Source organism: Chrysemys picta, chromosome 9, assembly GCF_011386835.1.
Source record: "Chrysemys picta bellii isolate R12L10 chromosome 9, ASM1138683v2, whole genome shotgun sequence".
In the NCBI taxonomy this organism is placed as follows: Eukaryota; Metazoa; Chordata; order Testudines; family Emydidae; genus Chrysemys; species Chrysemys picta.
Genome location: NC_088799.1, coordinates 104,695,079 through 104,717,035, shown reverse-complemented (window position 1 = coordinate 104,717,035; position 21,957 = coordinate 104,695,079). Strand labels below are relative to the sequence as shown.

Genomic DNA, 21,957 nt, shown 5'->3' with positions numbered 1-21,957 from the left:
CTGTGTCACAGTCTACACTCTGAAAACTGTGAATATGGTGAACATCCATATGTCTTTTAAGTAGGTGTTAGTAATGCAGTGTCCTCAGTAGGTGTAGAGCTCCAGTAGTCTTTGCCCATTGTAATTAATTTTTCCCTCTCCATGCTGGCCAATGCACAGGAGCCACATCTCATGATCTGAGAAGATTCTAGCTTTGAAGTCTCCCAGGAGATAGTGTTGCTACCCAATGGTAGCTTACAGATGATGCTATCAAGTTGCTGACAGAACAAGTCCTTCTCTTTAGAGACAAACGGAAAGCATTGGGGCATACGTACTGATAATGTTGGCAAAGCCACCTATGGTAGATATTCTTAGTGATGTGATACATTCTAATGTTGCAATGAGTTTTTGACTGAAAAACCTATCCTGTGTCCACGGTTGTCTCATTCACTTTTTCCATGCCAGAAAAAGGTGTATTGCATCTCACGTAGAGAGTCTGTGTCAGCTACTCTGATTTCAGAGAGAGAGCAGCTACAATGATGTCAAGCTGCTCTGTCAATGAGGGTGGACTTTCTAGGATCACTGACCTCCTCTTGATCATCTGACGTATCAATGTATATTGTCCTCACATTTCAACAAGCAAATTTGAAGAGGGCAACCAATGGACTCAAACAAGTGTGTATGCCTAGCCAGAAAACAAACAAAGAGGTAGAGATTTGCCTTAGGACCAAAGCCCTCCTCTGAGCAGTACTGACTAGGCTCAAATGCTTGGAGACTAAGACGTTCTGAAGCCAGCACAGCTGCAGGAGATTTGGAGGGCAGAGCTTAGTTGCAGTGTCAACCGCCTGATGTTTTCTCTGGAGCAGATTTTCTTTGGTTTTCTCCTCTAGCCTTTGTTCAGTCAAGAACTAGCTGCAAGGCAGCAGTGCCAGGCTGAGTTACCACTTGGTGGATATCATTTTTTATTCCAATGGGTAGCTGACCTACCCCCACACCACTCCAAGCATAATTCCCATGATAGCTGTAATGAGCAGGCCAGGAGCGGTTACGCAATTGTGCAAGCAGCGTCTCATTCAGAAACAAGAGTGTCTTTGGCTGGACTGAACCCCTGAGGAGCAGACTGAGGCAGCAATCAGGTTTAGGTGCAGTGTGGCTGGAATCAGGTTGACAGGAGCAGGGTGTGGGACGGGGGATTTAATGGCCTGTCAATCATGAATCAATCATATGTCCCACATTCTAGCAGTGCAGTCTGCTGCTCTAGCCATAGCTAAGGTTGCAAACCCTCCCAGAATCAGGCTTGATCTCCCAGAAGCTACTGAAGCCAAACAGAGAGATTTTAGGCCGCTAAAAGTCCAGCAGAACAGTGGGGCTAAGGCAGGCTCCCTGCCTGCCCTGGCTCTGTCCCGGAAACGGCCGACATGACCCTGCGACCCCTGGGGGGAAGGGGAGGCAGAGGGTCTCACACGCTGCCCCCGCCCCGTGCAACGACTCCGTAGCTCCCATAGGGCAGGGATGTGCCGGCCGCTTCCGGGAGCGGTGTGGGGCCAAGTCAGGCAGGCAGCCTACCTTAGCCCTGCTGCGCTGCTGACTGGGAGCTGCCCAAGGGAAGCGCCACCCGGCCAGAGTCTGTACCCCACACCTTTACCACACCCCAACCCCTTGCCCCAGCCCTGAGCCCCCTCCCACACCCAAACTCCCTCCCAGAGCCTGCACCCCAATCCTGTTCCCCAGTCCAGAGCCCCCTCCTGTACCCAAACTCTCTCCCAGATCCTGCACCCCCTCTTGCATCCCAACCCTTTGTCCCAGCCTGGAAGCCCCTCCTGTACCCAAACTCCCTCCCAGAGCCTGTACCCCTCACTCCTTCCTGCATCCCAATCCCCTGCCCCAGCCAACAGCCTGCACCCCAAACCTCCTCCAGCACCCTAACCCCTTGCCCCAGCCCAGTGAAAGTGAGGTGGGAAGAGCGAGCGACGGGGGGGGGGGGGAATGGAGTGAGCAAGGCAGGGGGCGGGACAAGGGTGTTTGGGTTTGTGTGATTAGACAATTTAGCCATAGCTAGTGTGCTACAGAATCACTAGATGCTGCCCCACACCCTCCTGTGACCCAGTGACTCTGCCACAATGAAGCCAGCAGATCATGAGTGAGTCATCTTTGGCCAATCCCTCCAGCTAAGGTATGCAAAGACCAGTGATAAGGCATGGACAATTGCCCACCCCCTGCTGTACAGAGTGTACCCCATGTGGCCGTACGGATCAGGAGATGACCACAGTCACAATCCAGGTCCAGTGTACTGGAGGGGAGGAGGGAAGGAGAGAGAAGCAGAGGAAGAACTGCCTCTAGCACCCAAAGGCTCATGGCCCAACCATACCCCCGATAGCGGAGCTGCTAAAAGAAGGTGCTTGCTCTACCTACTGAAGCAGCAGACTGGGGATGTGACCTAGTTCTAGGTCTTACAAAGGTGAAGCAGTCTAAGGCCAAAACAGAGTTTCAGCTGCTTCTGTGGCCTGTGTGGGCATGGTTAAACCAGCAGTCAATCTCCAGACCATAGGATTTTACTGTGCATGAGAAGTTCCTGTTGTAAGGCCAGTGATGGGAATCAGCAACTTCCACCTTTTCATGTTCTCTGTATGTATATATATCTTCTTACTATATGTTCCATTCTATGCATCTGATGAAGTGGGCTGTAGCCCATGAAAGCTTATGCTCAAATAAATTTGTTAGTCCCTAAGATGCCACAAGTACTCCTGTTCTTTTTACTAAACAAGTCTGTGAGCCAACTGACTTGTGCCCTGAAGAACACAGCTGCAGCAAAGGGGCTTGAGTTGGAGTTGCAAATGGATTATGGTAGGTGGAATGTTAGAAGAAAGAAAGGAAGGGTTTGGAGGAAATAAGTCAGGATGCTTGTCAGTGAGGGAGACAGTGTGTTCTGATCACTCAAAGGAGTCCAGGATGGAGGTGCTGATCCTTCTGTAAAGAGGAGGAGGAGGAGGAGGAAAGGGTGGGGATTCATTGCAGGGTTTTGTAAATTTGGCTCTTTTTGAAACCATCCTTAACAGATTGCATTGTGCATGCTCGGTCATAAACATTCCAACCCCTCCAACACCAATCTCAGGTGGCTATAAAGAGTACAGTTCGTTTGACATGAAGTGACCTTTAGGTTTACAGAATTACAACTGAATTCTTTTAAATTTAAACAAAAGAATTAGACTTCTGAAATTTAACCATAATCCCATGGCATGCAAAAAGATTATTAGGTGCTAATTAACATAACTAGGTTTGGGGCACTGTCTGTTTTAAAATAGTGCAAGGGTTTAGGAGTGGTCAGATATGGTTTCAGGACAGTGTAATGATCGGGGCTAATATTGGAATTACTTACCATTGTACTTAATGCTGTTGGCAAGAATCAGTTTAACATCATCCAGGAAGGTCTCCCTGTTCTGATACTTGTGTTTGGAGATATTCTGGAAGAGATTACTCAGTGATAAGATCATAAGAAAGGCCATACTGGGTCAGACCAAAGGTCCATCTAACCCAATATCCTGTCTTCCGACAGTGGCCAATGCCAGGCACCCCAGAGGGAATGAAGAGAACAGGTAATCATCAAGTGATCCATCCCCTATTGCCCATTCCCAGGTTAGGGACACTCCTGAGCATGGTTTTGCATCCCTGCCCATTCTGGCTAATTGCCATTGACGGACCTATCCTCCATGAATTTATCTAGTTCTTTTATGAACCCTGTTATAGTTTTGGCCTTCACAAAATCCTTTGGCAAAGAGTTCCACAGATTGACTGAGTTGTGTGAAGAAATACATGAGTAACAGAGTTGAACACTTTCTTAAATGGCTGCATACCTTGCGGATGGTCTCTAGGTCCATTGGATTGATAATCACTTTGTAATAATCTGGAACAAACTTTTTATTAACTGGATGATGAAATGGCCAAGACTGCAGAAAATAAAAACAGACAGACAGACATAATTGGGAACAATTCCTTGTAGAAATGGTTATTGGATCTTGAGGCCAAGAGAGAGAGTGTTTCACAAAATAATCTTCAAGAGCAGTTAGCAGAAACTTAGATACAGATTCTATATGGACCGGAAATGTTTATCACAGTGATTCCTGAATCCAATTGTATAGCCTCAGCAAGAGTCAAAGATAAACATAGGACTAAAAGAGCAAGAACCTGTACTATACAAAGCAGCTCTTATCCAGTGGGCTTTACTATTTAGTATCATTGTTACTTTCCAAGCATTAGCTAGAATCACTATCAAGAACATTAATTCCTTGAAAAGTCAATGCAGGAAAAACATCTAAATTCTGTATCCACAGGAAACCATCAGCAGGAGCCAAACTTCTAAAGCCTGAGATTTCTGTGGAGGAAAAAGAAAATTCAAAACCCTGACTCCAGCCAACTTTTCCTTCCTGAAGCCTAATAAAAAAGCATCCACTGGGAAGAGTCTGTCAAAGTTTTGGAGGGACAGATACCAGGGCAACTTATTCATATACACACAGCAAATCCGAGGCGCACTAGGCCGGGCAATCTCTTAACACTACCCCACCCCCTACATGTCACATTATAAATAAGGCTACGATTTATCATGGAGGTAACAGCAGTCACGGATTCCATGACTTTACCGGACCTCCGTGACTTCTAGGGCTTCAGGAGGAGGTGGCGGCAGGACTGTGCGCCCCTGCCCTGCAACTAACTAGGGCTAACTGGAACCAGGACCTACAACCCCAGCCCTGCGACTTCCGCTGGAGACTACAGACAGGGCCCTGGGCCCCAGCCCCGCAGCATCCCAGGATTGGTGGGGGCTGCACACCCCAGCCCCACAGTGTCCCAGGCTTGGCGGGAGCCATGCGCCCCAGTCCCGTGGCTTTCGCTGGGGGCTGTAGCTGGGGCCACACGCCTCCCTTGCGGCTTCCCAGGGCCGTGTATGCCCCCATCCCGCCCCACTGCGGGTGGAGCTTGGCAGAGGCTGCAGTCGGGGCCGCACACCCCTGTCCCGCAGCTGTGGCTAGCTCTGGAGCTGGGCCTGCATGTCCCCTGTGGCTGTGCTCCCCGCTGCGGCTGCTGGAGCAGGGGCTGTGGCCCTTGCCATGGCAGGGGGCTCGGCCTGTCAGTTGCCCCCCCCATGGGACTTCATTTTTTTGTGTATTACCCGTGACCTGTTTGTGACTTTTACTAAAATAACCAAGATAAAATCTTAGCCTTAACTATAAATCACTAAGGCCTGGTCTACACATAAAATTGTACCAATTTAACTAAAGGAATGATTTTATACTGATTTTGTTAAACTGGTGCAACTTTGTGTGTGGACTCATATCACTCTAAAACTGGCTTATATATGTTTAACTTGCACCTGTAAATTTACCAATGCAAGATAAACTAATATAAGCCAGATTTACAATATACGAGAGCCCTCACAAAATTAAATTGGTTTAGTTAAACCAGTGCAATATTTGCATCCAGACATGCCCTCATCAGCTTCTTGTATGAGGCACTTGTGGAGTCTGACAGAGAATTTTCTTGCTCTCCCTGGTTAAGCTTAAGGCTGCAAGAACAGTGCTGAAAAAATGCCAGAGCGCTGGCATGATGCAATGTGCTGTGCAGTGCACTGAGAACCAGGTAAACTGGACTGCATTTGTAAATGACTTCTCTGTCTCAGTTACCCCTTCTGTAAATGAAGACAATAATGCTGATTTTTTAATTAAAAAAAAAAAATTCCAGAGTCCTCCATTAGAAACTTTACTTACAGATTTACTGCACACACTTTAGCATAAGGACTTGTCTAAACAAAGTTAATTCACAGCAAGCAGGGTATACATTTAACCCACACTGGCCTGCCAGGCACTAAAGTTAATTCACAGCAAGCAGGGTATACATTTAACCCACACTGGCCTGCCAGGCACTAAGTGCCCATGCAGACTCTGCTGCCATGAACTAAAAGTTCACTAGGGCGCTTCAATCTACCTGCTATGAATGGGAGTAGCTTAGGAGCGCAGTAAGGAACTTTTAGTGCATGGCAGCAGAGCCAACACAGCGTGTGATGCACGCTATTGCACTCTAACGTCCAACATACAGAGACATCGTTCCTCCGGGGAGGAATGTGGCTTAGGGAAAAATACAAGCAAATACACCATGTGGTTCAAATGAAACAGAGAGTCCACCTTGGATACAAAATTCAGGTGTGGCCAGAGCATAACCTGATCCCTGGAGAATTGCGTGTAAGGAGACCCAGAAATCAGGACTTGCAACTCACACACCCTCCTGGCAGAGGTAATGGGTATCAAGAATCCAGTTTTCTGAAACAGGATGGGCAGTGGACAGGAAGAAAGGGGCTCGAATGGAAGCCCCATTAGAGCTGCTAAAGCCATGTTCAGGTCCCACAAGCGGACTGGCTCTTGGACCGGAGAATGCAGGAGGAGAAGTCCTTTCAGAAATTTTTTCACCATGTCGTTGGAGAAACCCGATTTCCCTTGGATGGGTGGATGAAACCCCAATATTGCTGCCAAATGCACTTTCAGAGAACAAACTGCTAAGCCTGATTCCTGAAGGTGTAACAGGTACTCCAAGATGTCCTGGATGGAAATCTCCACCGGATGGGTCCCACAGGCCAAGGACCACACAGAAAACTTCTTCCACTTCGCCAAGTAGGCCATTTTAGTGGACGGCTTCTTACTGTTAAGTAAGACCTACTGGACAGCCTTCGAGCAACGCTCTTCCTCCTCGTTCACCCATGCCATAAGGTGCAGGGAACTGATTGCCGGATGCAGGGTGTGGCTGCGATCCTGTGTGAGGAGGTCAGGAAGTGGCATGGGGGGGGGGGGGGCTGAATTGACAAAGCAAAGAGGTATGAGGGGTGTGCAAACCCAGGGAGTGGAGGGTGGCTCGGGAGTCCTTGAGCCCATGGAGCTTAGAGTCAGTTAGCTCAGAAAACAGCCCCAAACCCTCAAATGGCAGGTCTTGTACCATAGTCTGCATCTCCTGGGACAGCCCAGAAGAGCTGAGCTGCATGGCCACCACCAACATGACCACCCTGGCCGCCGAGTCTGTTGCGTCCCAGGCCATCTGGAGGGCTCACCACCACGGTGAATTCTTGGGCACGTTCCTGTGGGAGAGCCCCCGGGAACTTATTAAGCGAGTCATGGTGGTTAGAGACCCTAAACCGTAAGCTGGTCGTCGAATAAACTTTTCTTTCGAATAAGTAGTCTCTTGGCCTCCTTATTTTTGGGCATTCCGCTGGGGTGGCTCTGTCTGTCCCTTTCATTTACTACGGACACGACCAGTGATGCTGTGGGGGGATGAGTATACAGATACTCCAAGCCCTTTGCAGGGACATAGTATTTCTTTTCTGCTTTCTTAGATGTTGGTGGAATAGATGAGGGGGTTTGCCGCACCAATCTGGCTATCTTGAGTACCCCTGGGTGGATGGGCAATGCAATTTTCTCCAGTGTGGTGGCCAAGATAACATTGAAGAGGTCATCTGCCTCTTCCACTGAAGAGGTCATCTGCCTCTTCAGCGACCTCCTCGATTTGCAAGCCCAAATTCTCTGCCACCAGTTTAAGTAGGGCCTGGTGCTCCTTAAAATCGTCCGGGGGACTGCTGGTGTGGGAGGGTTCCAGCCACTGCCTTGTCCGGGGATGACAATGATGATTGAGCAACAGAGGGTCCTGTGGCACCTTTAAGACTAACAGAAGTATTGGGAGCATAAGCTTTCGTGGGTAAGAACCTCACTTCTTCAGATGCAAGTAATGGAAATTTACTTGCATCTGAAGAAGTGAGGTTCTTACCCACGAAAGCTTATGCTCCCAATACTTCTGTTAGTCTTAAAGGTGCCACAGGACCCTCTGTTGCTTTTTACAGATTCAGACTAACACAATGATGACTGAGTGGCCTGAGGGATGGTTTCATCCCCTTCTTTGTCAGGGGAGGGCTCCCTCAGCGCCAGAGTACAAGGAGCGGCTTCCACCTCCATCGTGGTGCCGTGCTCCGATTGCGGCACCAGTGGCACCTTGGCCGGCTTGTCCGATGTGGCCTGGAAGTACTGGACCAGCATCACCGGCACCTCCCATGGATTCCAGTACTGCCAGTGGGGAGGCCCTGGCCCCTGCTGTGTCAGCACCACGGCCGGTGCCGCCTCAGTCTCCCGTGTCGGAGGGGAGTCGTCCCGCCTCACCGACGGGCTGAAGTCATGGTTCGAACTTGACCACTGCCCCTCCGGTGACTATGGCAGGGCCATCGAGGCCTGAGTCTGCCTACTGACCCTGGCAGGCGAACGACGGGGCGTAGTGCCGCCTGCCAGAGCGGTACCAGGGTGAGCGTGACCAATGCTGAGATCCCGAGTGAGCCCTCCAGGATGGGGACCGACAAGGAGGAAACCTTCTGAGAGAGGGTGTTCAGCATCTAGGCAACCTATGGCCAGACGGTCGTCGCTAACGGTGGTATGGGGAGCGGTACCATGAGTCCTGAGTCCCCCACCTAGTAGGAGGGGATCTTGACGGAGATCTTGGCCGGCGAGCTAGGGTGCGGCGTTGGGTCCCAAGGTTGCAGTGAGGGGGACTTGCGTCTGCGATCCAGCAACCTGGGGTGTTCTGCCAGTCTATGCGGCAACACCCCAATGGCCTTCCCCTTCGGTGCCACAAGTGGAGCCATCTTGGTCACCTGGCGTGGCACCTGAGGAGTCATTCGGCCTTGCTCCTTGGCTGCCAAGACTGCTTTGGGCACTGCAGGCCCCATCACAGGCTGGGAACCTGGGGTGGGAGGAGGGTTCTTGGTGGGGCTGGTGGGTCCGACCCCCTGACTTCCATAACAAGTGCATGGCCTGACAGAGGTCCTTTGCCCAATGCTCCTCTCTTCTTTGGTGCCGAGGGGCTTAGTTTCTTCAGTTTCTTCTTTGGCACAGGTGACATGGAGCAGTGCCGGGCCAAGTCAGGTGCCGGTGGTGCGCTGCACGCCGAGGCCGAAGTGCTGGGTGTAGGTGCCGCAGTGGAGGGTTCCGACGCCAGGAGAAGAGCAGCCTCCATCAACAATGCCCACAAGTGGATATCCCACTCTTTCTGAATCCGCGGGCAAAAGTTCTTACAGATGCGGCACCTGTCCTTGCGATGGCCTTCTCCCAGACACTTAAAACAGCTATCGTGTGGATTGCTGATCGGCATCTTCCTGCTGCATGACACACGTGGCTTAAAGCTGGGTAGCAGGCTTGCCCCGCTCGGGGCAAAGTACCAACAGGGGACAGTCTTAATTAAGTAACACTATCAACTAACTATGAAACTATGTTCAACAACAACTAACGAGTCAATGAATAAACCACTAATGTTCTTGCGAAGCAAGACAAGGCGCTCCAACCAACTATCACAGGCTATACAAAGGAACTGAGGGGGTGCAGGGCCGGCAGTGCCTGATATACCACTGCATGGGAGTGCCACTCCAGCGGGAACCACAGCCAGCCCTACGGATACCACTAAGGCAAAAATCTCCGACAACTATGCATGTGGGCGCAGGCACACCTAAAATGGAATCGACATGAACAAGCACTCGAAGAAGAATTAAAGAATACATATCAATATTTCCCCTTATGTCAAATGGTCAATCCTTGGGAAAACGGTCATAACCAGGGCCTTCACCACCAACTTGTATTATCTAAACCTAAAGCTGTATTATTCTTTTAACAAACAGCCAGATCCTCAGCCCTGTTCTGGTAGCCCAAAGTCACCCTACAGCCAGTTTATTCAGCCCCTTGAGGATTCCATCTGCATTAGGGGAGCCTCAGGATATATGATAACTCCTGCACCACTCTCTCAGCCCCTGATACAGAGGTTGTGAGAAAATAACAAAGGGCATAGCTAGAGTATACCTACTCCCCAGTGATCCCTGGCTTGTGCACCTGGACTTTTCCAACTTGTGCCAGCGTAGATCAGCCTAGAAACTTAAAGCCACCTTTTTTTCCTTCCCCGACGTCCATTCTTGTGCCAAGCATAAGTCAAACAAACCTGTAAATATTCCTAAAGATTACCTGACATGGCCCTAAGGGAGCAGAAACCTGGAATCTCTTCCCTGACTTCCTAGTAGGATTTAATGCTGAAATGCATATAATGAATCAATAAGTAAAGTTTAATGGAGTGTTACAGGCAAAATTTCTGTTTTAGTGTCACTAATTTGCTTAATGTTATTTCACAATATAATTTTTTAAAATTTAAAACATAAAGAGCTTGACATTTGTATGTACTCAGAGTGTCTTGAGATCTGGAGATGAAAAGTGCTACATACAATTAATACAAAAGTGCTATTACCACTGCTATAACACTTTACATATCACCTTGCTCCAGGGGGTCTCAAAGAAGACAAACATTACTGCTGTGTTACTAATATGGAAACTGAGGCACAAAGAGTGAGTTACCCAAGAGTAGAATTTTCCAACAAAACAGGCTTTTGTCAGAAAATGTCAATTCGTCTTGCGGATATGTATCAGGTTTGATGAACCTTCGATGAACCACAAGCAGAGTTCCAATGGTGTTTCCTGCCAGCTTGCCTGGTTGACTGCTAGGAAGCCCAGAATTCTAGGGTTCGTGGCTCCAGGGCAGCCGCACCATGAGGTTTGCCCTGGGCTGGGGATAACAGGGGTTCCAGACTCCTGGGCTCTCCAGGCTGCTCAACTCTCACAGCATAGGGAACCAGCAGCCCCAAGAGTCAGGCAACCTAGGGGACCAGATGGCCTGGTAGTCCAGAAGCCCTGGGCAGTTTGCAGGGTAGAGCTTCCCTGGACCAGACCCCAGAAGCCCTATCAGTTTGTCACCAACTGCCAAGAAGTTTCACTTTTCATAAGAACATACGAACGGCCGTACTGGGTCAGACCAAAGGTCCATCTAGCCCAGGATCCTGTTCACCGACAGTGACCAATGCCAGGTGCCCCAGAGGGAATGAACCTAACAGGTAATGATCAAGTGATCTCTATCCTGCCATCCATCTCCACCGTCTGACAAACAGAGATTAAGGACACCATTCCTTACCCATCCTGGCTAATAGCCATTAATGGACTTAACCTCCATGAATTTATCCAGTTCTCTCTTAAATTTTGTTATAGTCCTAGCCTTCACAACCTCCTCAGGCAAAGAGTTCCACAGGTTGACTGCGTGCTGTGTGAAGAAGAACTTCCTTTTATTTGTTTTAAACCTGCTGCCCATTAATTTCATTTGGTGGTCCCTAGTTCTTGTATTATGGAAGTAAATAAATAACTTTTCCTTATCTACTTTCTCCACATCACTCATGATTTTATATACCTCTATCATATCCCCCCTTAGTCTCCTATTTTCCAAGCTGAAAAGTCATAGCCTCTTTAATCTCTCCTCATATGGGACCCGTTCCAAACCCCTAATCACTTTAGTTGCCCTTCTCTGAATCTTTTCTAATGCCAGTATATCTTTTTTGAGATGAGGAGACCACATCTGTATGCAGTATTCAAGATGTGGGCGTACCATTGATTTATATAAGGGCAATAAGATATTCTCCATCTTATTCTCTATCCCCTTTTTAATGATTCCTAACATCCTGTTTGCTTTTTTGACAGCCTCTGCACACTGCGTGGACGTCTTCAGAGAACTATCCACGATGACTCCAAGATCTTTTCCCTGATCTGTTGTAGCTAAATTAGCCCCCATCATATTATATGTATAGTTGGGGTTATTTTTTCCAATGTGCATTACTTTACATTTATCCACATTAAATTTCATTTGCCATTTTGTAGCCCAATCACTTAGTTTTGAGAGATCTTTTTGAAGTTCTTCACATTCTGCTTTGGTCTTAACGATCTTGAGCAGTTTAGTATAATCTGCAAACTTTGCCACCTCACTTTTTACCCCTTTCTCCAGATCATTTATGAATAAGTTGAATAGAATTGGTCCTAGCACAGACCCTTGGGAAACACCACTAGTTACCCCTCGCCATTCTGAGAATTTACCATTTATTCCTACCCTTTGTTCCCTGTCTTTTAATCAGTTCTCAATCCATGAAAGGACCTTCCCTTTTATCCCATGACAACTTAATTTACGTAACAGCCTTTGGTGAGGGACCTTGTCAAAGGCTTTCTGGAAATCTAAGTACACTATGTCCACTGGATCCCCCTTGTCCACATGTTTGTTGACCCCTTCAAAGAACTCTAATAGATTAGTAAGACACGATTTCCCTTTACAGAAACCATGTTCACTTTTGCTCAACAATTTATGTTCTTCTAGGTGTCTGACAATTTTATTCTTTACTGGAGGGAGGGATAGCTCAGTGGTTTGAGCATTGGCCTGCTAAACCCAGGGTTGTGAGTTCAATCCTTCAGGGGGCTATTTAGAGATCTGGGGCAAAAATCTGTCTGGGGATTGGTCCTGCTTTGAGCAGAGGGTTGGACTAGATGACCTCCTGAGGTCCCTTCCAATCCTGATATTCTCTGATTCTATTTTTTCAACTAATTTGCCCGGTACTGACGTTAGACTTACCGGTCTGAAATTGCCGGGATCACCTCTAGAGCCCTTTTTAAATATTGGCGTTACATTAGCTATCTTCCAGTCATTGGGTACAGAAGCTGATTTAAAGGACAGGTTACAAACCCTAGTTAATAGTTCCGCAACTTCACATTTGAATTCTTTCAGAACTCTTGGGTGAATGCCATCTGGACCTGGTGACTTGTCAATGTTAAGTTTATCAATTAATTCCAAAACCTGCTCTAGTGACACTTCAATCTGTGACAGTTCCTCAGATTTGTCACCTACAAAAGCCGGCTCAGGTTTGGGAATCTTCCTAACATCCTCATCCGTGAAGACTGAAGCAAAGAATTCATTTAGTTTCTCCGCAATGACTTTATCGTCTTTAAGTGCTCCTTTTGTTTCTCGATCATCCAGGGGCCCCACTGGTTGTTTAGCAGGTTTCCTGCTTCTGATGTACTTAAAAAACCATTTTGTTATTACCGTTTGAGTTTTTGGCTAGCCATTCTTCAAACTCCTCTTTGGCTTTTCTTATTACACGTTTACACTTAATTTGGCAGCGTTTATGCTCCTTTCTATTTATCTCACTAGGATCTGACTTCCACTTTTTAAAAGATGCCTTTTTATCTCTAACTGCTTCTTTTACATGGTTGTTAAGCCACGGTGGCTCTTTTTTAGTTCTTTTACTGTTTCTTAATTTGGGGTATACATTTAAGTTGGGCCTCTTATTATGGTATCTTTAAAAAGCGTCAATGCAGCTTGCAGGGATTTCACTTTAGTCATTGTACCTTTTAATTTCTGTTTAACTGTTTCTGTTTTCCTATTCAGTGGTGGGCAGTAGTGAAAATGGAAAGAATTATACCAATTTCAGATAGCAGCTGTTGTGAGAGCATATTTCCTAAACACCACCTGTCAGTGCTTCCAAAATGGAATTTTTCCAGAACTTCCATTTTGGAGGAAACTTTGAAAAAAATCTGGGTTTGTCCATATTCAGAACAAATGCACATTTCAAAATGTCAAAATTTCCTCTGGCAGAAATTCTGAGTTTCACCCGCTCTACCCAAGAGCAGAGTCAGCAGCAGAGCTGAAATCAGAATGTACATCTTGACTCATACTCCAAGCAATAAAGAAAGGGGTGATGGAAGAGATATTGAGTCAGACTATGTCTTCACTAGAAACACTGCAGGAGCACCATTGCACTGTAGCACTTCAGCGTAGAGCCTCACTAGAGTGATGGAAGAGGTTCTCCCATTGCTGTAGTTAATCCAGCTCCCCAAGAGGTGTCTACAACAGAGTTAGGTTGGGTTTACTATGTCACTCAGAGGTCTGGATTTTTCACACCCCTGAGTGAAATAGCTGGGTCAACTTTACTTTTTAATGTTGACCTGACCTCAGTCACAAAATCCCAGCAGGTCATTCTGACATAGCATCTCTTGATTATGTTGCAATATTGTATCAATGTGTGATAACAGCCACAAAACTGCAAACATCTGCCTGTAATGTCAGCCATAGCACCACGATTAGTGCATGTCTGCTCATCTCCAGTAAATAGGGAATGGCTCTCCAGGCCTTCACTTTGAGTACCATTGCTATACATCTCCTAACTCATGCACACACTGCATTTCAATCACATACATCTGGTACCACCATCATTTTTTGAGTGACGATGTTATCCAATATGAAGGAAAAAGCCACTTGGTCGTCATCGTCCAGGAGAGGATTAATTGCTTTCTCTAAACGAGCCAGTTTATCTTCCTTCTGAAATGAATTTAAAGGATGTTAATAGGTGATCCTCCATCAGTAACTATTCATCATCAAAACACCCTCCACCTGTTTATGAAGATACTCCCCAATAACTGTGTGGTAACCCATCTTGACAACTTACGATAGCTAGAGGAGCAGAGAAGTGTCTTTCTCAAGGAACAGAAGCCAGTGTAAAATAGTTTGGTGATCCAATAACAGTAAAAATGCATATAAATAGCCAGAAAAGGAAGAAAGACAACCCACCTGCCCCACTCATTCTTCTGTCTGCACTTCCAAAACCTCTCTGCCCTCAAAACCCCTCAACCCCCATGCCACTCGCTCCCTCTCCATTCTTACAAGAACCAATTACAAGACTTGCCTCTTTTAGTTTTTCATCACAGAGGTCCAGCATGGACTGAGATATCTGGGTCAGTGAATGTTTTGGCCCTGCAAATACACAGCAAGTACAGTGATGCACTTTGGCGTCTGTGGAAGATTTCAGGACTGGTGGGAGGATGAAGCTCACCATCCCCATGGCACACAAAGGAAAACTCTGATTACAAAACACCTGTGAGCATTATGAGGTAACACCCTAGGAATCTCTCTTTACTCATTACTTGCATTACTAATTATATTTCTATCATGGTTTGAAACATGTCCCCAATCACATACTATAATGATTCTCTCCTACGGCATACACATTTACTAGAGTTTATTATGGATAGTGGTTTACTTACTATTGTGAGTGTTGTGTCTACATATTCACACTTGTGGGATACACCCTAGAGTGCCATTGAACTTTGGGAACCTCCTAGAAAAGCAGTGTCCATTGGGAACCCATAAGCACCCCCTGGACTGCACCGAACCTTTGGAGCAGAGGCCATGGAGTCCCCATTTCCTTCTGTTAAAGCCCAGTCATGAGAGCAGAAGTCTGAGGAAGGGAAGGTGGGCAGGAATTGTGAATATGCAGAAGCAACACTCTCCAAGAACCAGTTACTGAAAAGCAGAGTCCTATGTATGTCATGATTCCACAAGTGTGAAATTTGCCACAAAAACCGCAACTTGCCACAGAATTGCATTCCAAAATTTCAGCTTCAATTTAAAAAAGAAACAAAAAAAGTTACCTACCTTTCTTAACTGTTGTTCTTTGAGATGCGTTGCTCATGTCCATTCCAATTAGGGGGGGTGCGCGCCGCGTTCACAGTATGTGGAAGGTTCTTCCCCTAGCAGTACCCGTTGGGTTGGCTCAGGCGCCCCCTGGAGTCGTGCCTCCATAGCACCGTATATAGGGCTCTGCCAACCCGCCACCACTTCAGTTCCTTCTTGCTGGCCATGCTCTGACACAGGGGTAGCCAGGTAGGTCTTGGAATGGACATGAGCAACATCTCGAAGAACAGCAGTTACAAAAGTTAGGTAACTGTTTTTTCTGCTTCGAGTGCTTGCTCATGTCGATTCCAATTAGGTGACTACCAAGCAGGAACTCAAAGGCAAGGTCAGAGCTCAAGGGTTTGCTGATTGAAGCACCGCTCTGCCAAAGGCTGCATCATCTCTAGCCTGCTGAGTAATGGCGTAATGTGAGGTAAAGGTGTGGAATGAGGACCACGTCACAGCCCTGCAAATTTCCTGGGTCGGAACCTGGGTGAGGAATGCTGCTGAAGATGCCTGTGCCCTTGTGGAGTGCGCTGTCAGCACGGGGACAAGTACTTTCACCAGGTCATAGCACATTCAGATGCATGTTGTAATACATAACAAAATTATTTGAGAAGAGACTGGGAGCACTTTCATTCTGTCTGCTACTGCGATGAATAGTTGAGCAGATTTTCAAAATGGCTTTGTCCCTTCGATATAGAAAGCTAATGCCCGGCGAACTTTCAAGGAGTGGAGTTTTTGTTCCTGGCTGTTTGCGTGCAGCTTGGGGTAGAAAACTAGGAGAAAAATATCCTGATTAACATGAAACTGAGAGACAACTTTCAGGAGGAAGGCCGGGTGCGGCCAAAGCTGAACCTTGTCCTTATAAAACACTGTGTAAGGAGGCTCAGATGTTAACACCCTAAGTTCGGATGCTGTCCTGGCAGAGGTTATTGCTACACGGAATGCTACCTTCCATGAGAGATAGAGCAGACAGCATGTCGCAAGTGGGTCAAAGCGGGGTCCCAGTAGTTTGGAAAGAACCAGGTTAAGGTCCCAGGCTGGGATTGGCTGCCATATTTAAGGGTATAACCTGTCAAGCCCTTTAAGAAAGCATCCAACTATTGGGTTAGTGAAGACTGACTAGCCCGCAAATGGCAGCCAAGTGGACTTTTACTGATGACACAGAAAGCCCTTGCTGCTTTAGATGTAGAAGGTAGTCCAAGATAAAGGGTATTGTCAAGTGCGTAGGAGACGTGTTTTTACAATGACCAAATTGTGAATCTTTTCCATTTGGCTAGGTAGGTGACCCTAGTGGACGGTTTCCTACTTCCAAGGAGGACTTCCCTAACTGGATCAGAGCAAGCCAGCTCTGTTGGGTTTAGCCATGGAGTTTCCAAGCCATGAGGTGGAGAGATTCGAGGTTGGGGTGCTGAAGGCAGCTGTGGTCCAGAGTCATCAGGTCCAGGAGCTGCGATAAGGTGACTGGGGTTTCCACTGACATCTCCAGAAGAGACGTGTACCAGTGCTGACATGGCCAAGCTGGAGCTATCAATATCACCAAGGCTTTGTCCCTCTGAACTTTGAGTAGCACCTTGTGTTCGAGTGGGATGGATGGAAACGTGTAAAGGAGGTGGTCCTTCCAGGGAAGAAGGAACACATCTGCAATCAAGCCCAGTCTGTTTATATAAAACATCGCTGTTGTATTGTCTGTCATGACTGACACACATCTCCCCTCCAAGTGAGTTTGGAAGGTCTGGCATGCCAGATGGACTGCCATGCCAGACAGACTGCCTTCAGCTCTTTGACGTTGATGTAAAGTGAAATGAGAGCTCCACTTGGGACTAGAGGCCCTGAGTCCTGAGCTCCCCTAGATGCCCTCCCCAACCCACTGCTGACACGTCCATAACCAGTGACAGGGATGGCTGAGGTTTGGAGTAGGGAATAACCACACACACCACTTGCAGGCTGAGCCACCACAGGAGAGACTCAAGAACCAGTTGGGAAAGAGTGACTATCTGGTTTAGACTGCCCCAATTTGGTCGATACACCGAGGCTAGCCACACCTGAAGAGCTTGGGAGTCTCAGTCTGACATGCTGTACTATGTAAGTACAGGCAGCCACGTGGCCCAGGAGCTTTAGGCAATTCCTTGCTGTGGTAGTAGGGAATTGTCAGAGACTTTGTATGTTGTTGCAACAGGTCTGAAAACGCGACTCTGGTAGAAATGCTCTCGCCTGTTTTGAGTCCGGTGCCAGGAGCTTGGGGACCGGTGCTGCTCCCCTGCCTGTCCGCTGCCTGAGGGTAGCGGTGACCAGTGCCGAGGGGATCGCAACCGACATATTACCATCGCTGGCTTGCCTCGGGACGGCACCGATGGTCTTGGGGGTGCCACTGCTTTTGAGCTCGGTGCCCTATCTTGCCTAGGTGGAGAAGGCAGCACTGTGAATGTGATAAGTTCTTTCACCACCTCAAAGGTCTCCGGCGTGGAGGGCAACTCCAGCACAACAGTCCTTTTGATGCAATTCCCCCAACACTTCAAGTGGGAAGTGTGGGGGTCACTCCTGGGTATAGGCCTGCTACAAGCTGCACAAGGTTTAAACCCCAGGGACTGAGGCATGCCCCAGTACCGCGGGAAACACAATGAGGGGTACCCCCAGAACAATTCTCTACTGGAATTCTAACTATATATTGACTGAATGACTACTGCTACTACTACTAACTACTGATTTAACTATTTACAGGAGGAAAGTCTGAAGACTACTAGGGAGAAAGGCTTGCCGAAGCAAGAGAGAACAAGCATTCTGGCTAACCATCACAGGCGGTAAGAAGGAACTGAAGTGGCAGCGGGTTGGCAGGACCCTATATATGGCGCCATGGAGGCACTATTCCAGGGGGCGCCTGAGCCAAACCGACGGGTACTGCTAGGGGAAAAACCGTCCGGCTACTGTGCAGCGCACACACCCCCGACTGGAATTGACATGAGCAAGCACTCGAAGAACAACCCATTATTCTAGCCCTCGTGTTTGTGAAGAAAACACAGAAAACCAACTGAGCAAAGACGGTGATTCCTTTGTGAATGAAGTGGCTACAGATTTTCCAGACTACTGCAGAATCCAGGGAGGTCTACCAGAGTTTAAGTCCTGCTTGCCGCTGAATACATGAGGCCTGGAATATGGCAAGGCTTAGCACTTATACAGTGCCTAATATTTTTAAAGAATACTTGTCAGATAAAAAGCTGTGTTAACAGGAGTCACAATAGGGCTGCCTCACAGTGGTTCAGTGAATCAGCACTTTTACCCAGCAACTGCATGTTGCTCTATAAAATCTAAAGATTCATTTTCAAAAAATAGGTTTCTGGCTGGGACGAAAACCTTGAAAACACCAACCAAATGTAAATCACTATAGTGATGTTTGCCTGAAGCCAGCCTACACTACAAAGTTTTGTCAGCATACTTACATTGGCAGAGTGTGAAAGAACCACACCCTTGACTAACAAAGCTCTGCCAAAAAAAAACACCATGCAAACACAGCTACCCTGGCACAGTCCTTTTACTTGTATAAGCTCTACTGGGGGGTCTAAGTCTCCACTGGGGGGTTCTGCTGGCATAGCTGTATCAGCAAAGCCTTTAGCTATGTCTACATTACGGACCTTACAGCGGTACAGTTGCACCACTTCAGCTGTGCCACTGTATGGTCTCCCGGGTAAGCTGCTCTTTGCCAGCAGGAGAGAGCTCTCCCGTCATCATAATTAAACCATCCCCAAATGACTGGCATTAGCTACATCGGCTGTAGAGTCGATCCTGCCGACATAGCGCGGTCTACACCAGCACTTTTGCCGATGCAACTTATGTCGGTCAGAAAGGTGTTTTTTTCCACACCCCTGACCAACAAAAGGTTTACTGACAAAAGTGGTAGTCTAGTCAAAGCCTTTGTAACGAAGGCTACTCCTCAATCTGCAGAATATGAAGTAACAGCCTTGAGAGGTGTGGATTGCCGCAATTCACTTCAAGGAATGCATAGACTCTGAAGCATAATATGGCAATGTAAATACTAACATTGGTAACTCTCTCACTGCTGATCAAAGTTTGAAAGAAAAGAGAAGGATGATCATATCGTAAAGTGCAATCTATCAAGAATGACTCATTTTGGCTTCACCTGTGGACAGAGCTCGGGTTATGGCCAGAAATTAACAGGGTACCTCTACCTGCAAATCTGACCTCCTGTTGATAAAGCCTTCATTACTTCCTAACTGCCCAAGCCTCTTATTTTGTTTTGTATAGACAGATTTTAGAGTTCACCCCTTCTAAATTTATAACAAGCTGACTAATTTATTGTCCTCCTGATATCTTTGAAGAAGTCTGTTATATTCATCTTATTCATTTTGACAGCGTTAACTTTGCTGCTTTCATCTTTTCCCTGCAGAGTATGAGAGTTTTCCCCCTCCCATACCACCAGATTCCATACACAATTCCCATTACAGTGCAACACAGCTCACCAGATGAAAAACTGAACCTCAGTGTTTTAGGGAGCTTCCTACCATTGTACGTTGCACTGTTCTTGACAATCAGCTCCAGGTGTTCACGGAACTCTTCCCGGGAAGGATATAGACGTTTACGGACATTTTCACGCAGGGTCTGTAGGTCCATAGGCCGTGTAATGATTTTGTAATAGTCTTTCACGACCTTTGCATTAACAGGTGTGTGAAATGGGTATGTCTGAGGAATACAAAAAAAAATGGGCATTCAGTCCCATCAACCTCCACAAGCAGAATAGCCAGCAGATCAGAGGCCCTTTAGAGTATGTCTACATGGTATTTTGGAGTGAACCTCCCAGTCCGGTCGATAGATTTGGGGTATCGGGGCTCATGCTAGCACTCTAAAAATGGCTGCATAGACAGCACTTTGAAGTTCAGGTCAGGCTCAAGCTTGGGCTTTGATGTCTACCCCCTCCCTAGGCTTCAGAGCCCAACCTGCAACTTCAAAGCGCTGTCTGCACAGCTAATTTTAGAGAACTAGTGCGAGCCCCACTACCCCAAGTCTATCAACCCCGACTGGGAGGCTTGCTCCAAAACGCTGTGTAGACATAAATACTAAGCTACATATGCTGAAGACCACCTGTATGTGACTGTGGTATTTTGTTTCTCTCCACAGAATTTACTATTCTATTATGACTTTGCCACCATTCTGAGGAAGAAGCATCCCACAAGGACTTCAGTGGGAGTTACTGGGTGTTCAGCACTTTTGAAAGTACGTTTACTTTCACAGGAGCCTAAATAAGAAACTTAACTTTAGACTCCTATTTTTGTAAATCTTGGCTAATATTTTAAAATCAATTCCAACTCTACCTAAAACCAGAAACAAGTCGATATTCAATAGCTCTCTCCAAAATCCCACATATAATACAATTATAAACCTGTATAAATTGCTGCACAATTGTCCTTTTTGCATCCGCTCTATAGTTGTGCTCCAGAGATTCTAAACTTTTATTTTTAAAAAAATTCACTAATCCTTACCGTTGCAAAGATAATCTTCAAAGTGTGAAATAAATGTAAGCCAATACAATGATGTCTAGGAGTCTGGTGACAGCTTTGAAAGTGTAGGTCAGAATGCAAGAGCCTATTAGTGGGGTGAGTCTGAAGCTTAACGATGACACGTCAACATTGTGAATTATTCCACTGCTGATCATTTAAAAAGAAACACGAAGCTAATTTACTTACTAATTGTTGGATTAGTAACAAATAATGGGGTGGGAATGAAAAATTCAACCCTTCTCCCTGCATTGATCCTCTCCCCCCTTTACTGCTCAGATGACAGGAGGGAAATGAAAGCAGAGATGTATCATCTCCCCATTGCCAAAAAGGCTTAACTGCTTTCCCTGATTCCAAGAGCCCCAGTTATCATATTACCTAGACATCTAGGAGTCAGTTACTCTCACTGAAAACAACCTGCAGCACAATAAACTGAAGAATTGAGGGCAACAGTCAAGGGATGCAAGTCTGATTGGACTGGACCAAGGAGGCAGTGACAGGGAGAGAGCTTGCGGAGACAGTGTTGCGTAATTCTGGGGTCTCAGATTCAGCCACATAACTCAATCTATCAGCCTACTCAGGACACAGAACTTTGATCATACGGCCTAAACTTACATTGGGAAGATCCCTCATATCGTTGATAATGCCCTCTAGAATGGATGACAAAGTTACCATAGGGTCCGTTCGTCGCCGATGGATGGACTTGTGAGGCCGCTGAAGAAATCAGATAGAAGTAGAAAATTAAGGCACTTCCAAAACACAAAATATCAATCTAAACAAGTTCTCTGCAGGTTTAGTTTATTAATTCTATGGGTGGATATGCAGATAAATGCCTCATGTGCTGTACTATGGATGGCCAAGAGCAGTTCAAGGACTGAACAGGATGGACAATGGGTAAGCCTGTGAGTCTGTCACGGATTCCATGACTTTCCATGACCTCTGTGACTTCTGCAGCAGCCGGTGATGGCTCAGGAGCTACCCAAGCCAGGCAGCCCCTGGGCCAGCTTCAGCAGTTGGGTGTGTGGGAGGGGGCGGGGGCTCACTTACCTCAGGGTGGGGGGGCTCCCTGACTCCCACTGGAATGGCCCTGCAGCTTCTAGGCAGAGAG

The 21,957-nt window shown here is 46.9% G+C and overlaps 1 protein-coding gene across 5 annotated transcripts in view; it reads right to left on the bottom strand.

The window, feature by feature from the left end:
• TAF1 (TATA-box binding protein associated factor 1) overlaps positions 1-21,957 on the bottom strand; it is a 114,181-nt gene that overhangs the window by 21,563 nt on the left and 70,661 nt on the right. For all 5 annotated transcript variants that reach the window (XR_010590459.1, XM_065557403.1, XM_005286057.4 and 2 more), the window contains 6 exons: positions 21,465-21,563; positions 19,860-20,037; positions 14,573-14,640; positions 14,086-14,208; positions 3,831-3,923; positions 3,356-3,440 (listed from right to left, as the gene is read on the bottom strand). Coding sequence is in view for 4 of the 5 variants with exons in the window: in XM_065557403.1 (XP_065413475.1) it covers positions 3,356-3,440; positions 3,831-3,923; positions 14,086-14,208; positions 14,573-14,640; positions 19,860-20,037; positions 21,465-21,563 (646 nt within the window). In the remaining variant the exon portion in view is untranslated. The remainder of the gene's footprint in view (positions 1-3,355; positions 3,441-3,830; positions 3,924-14,085; positions 14,209-14,572; positions 14,641-19,859; positions 20,038-21,464; positions 21,564-21,957) is intronic.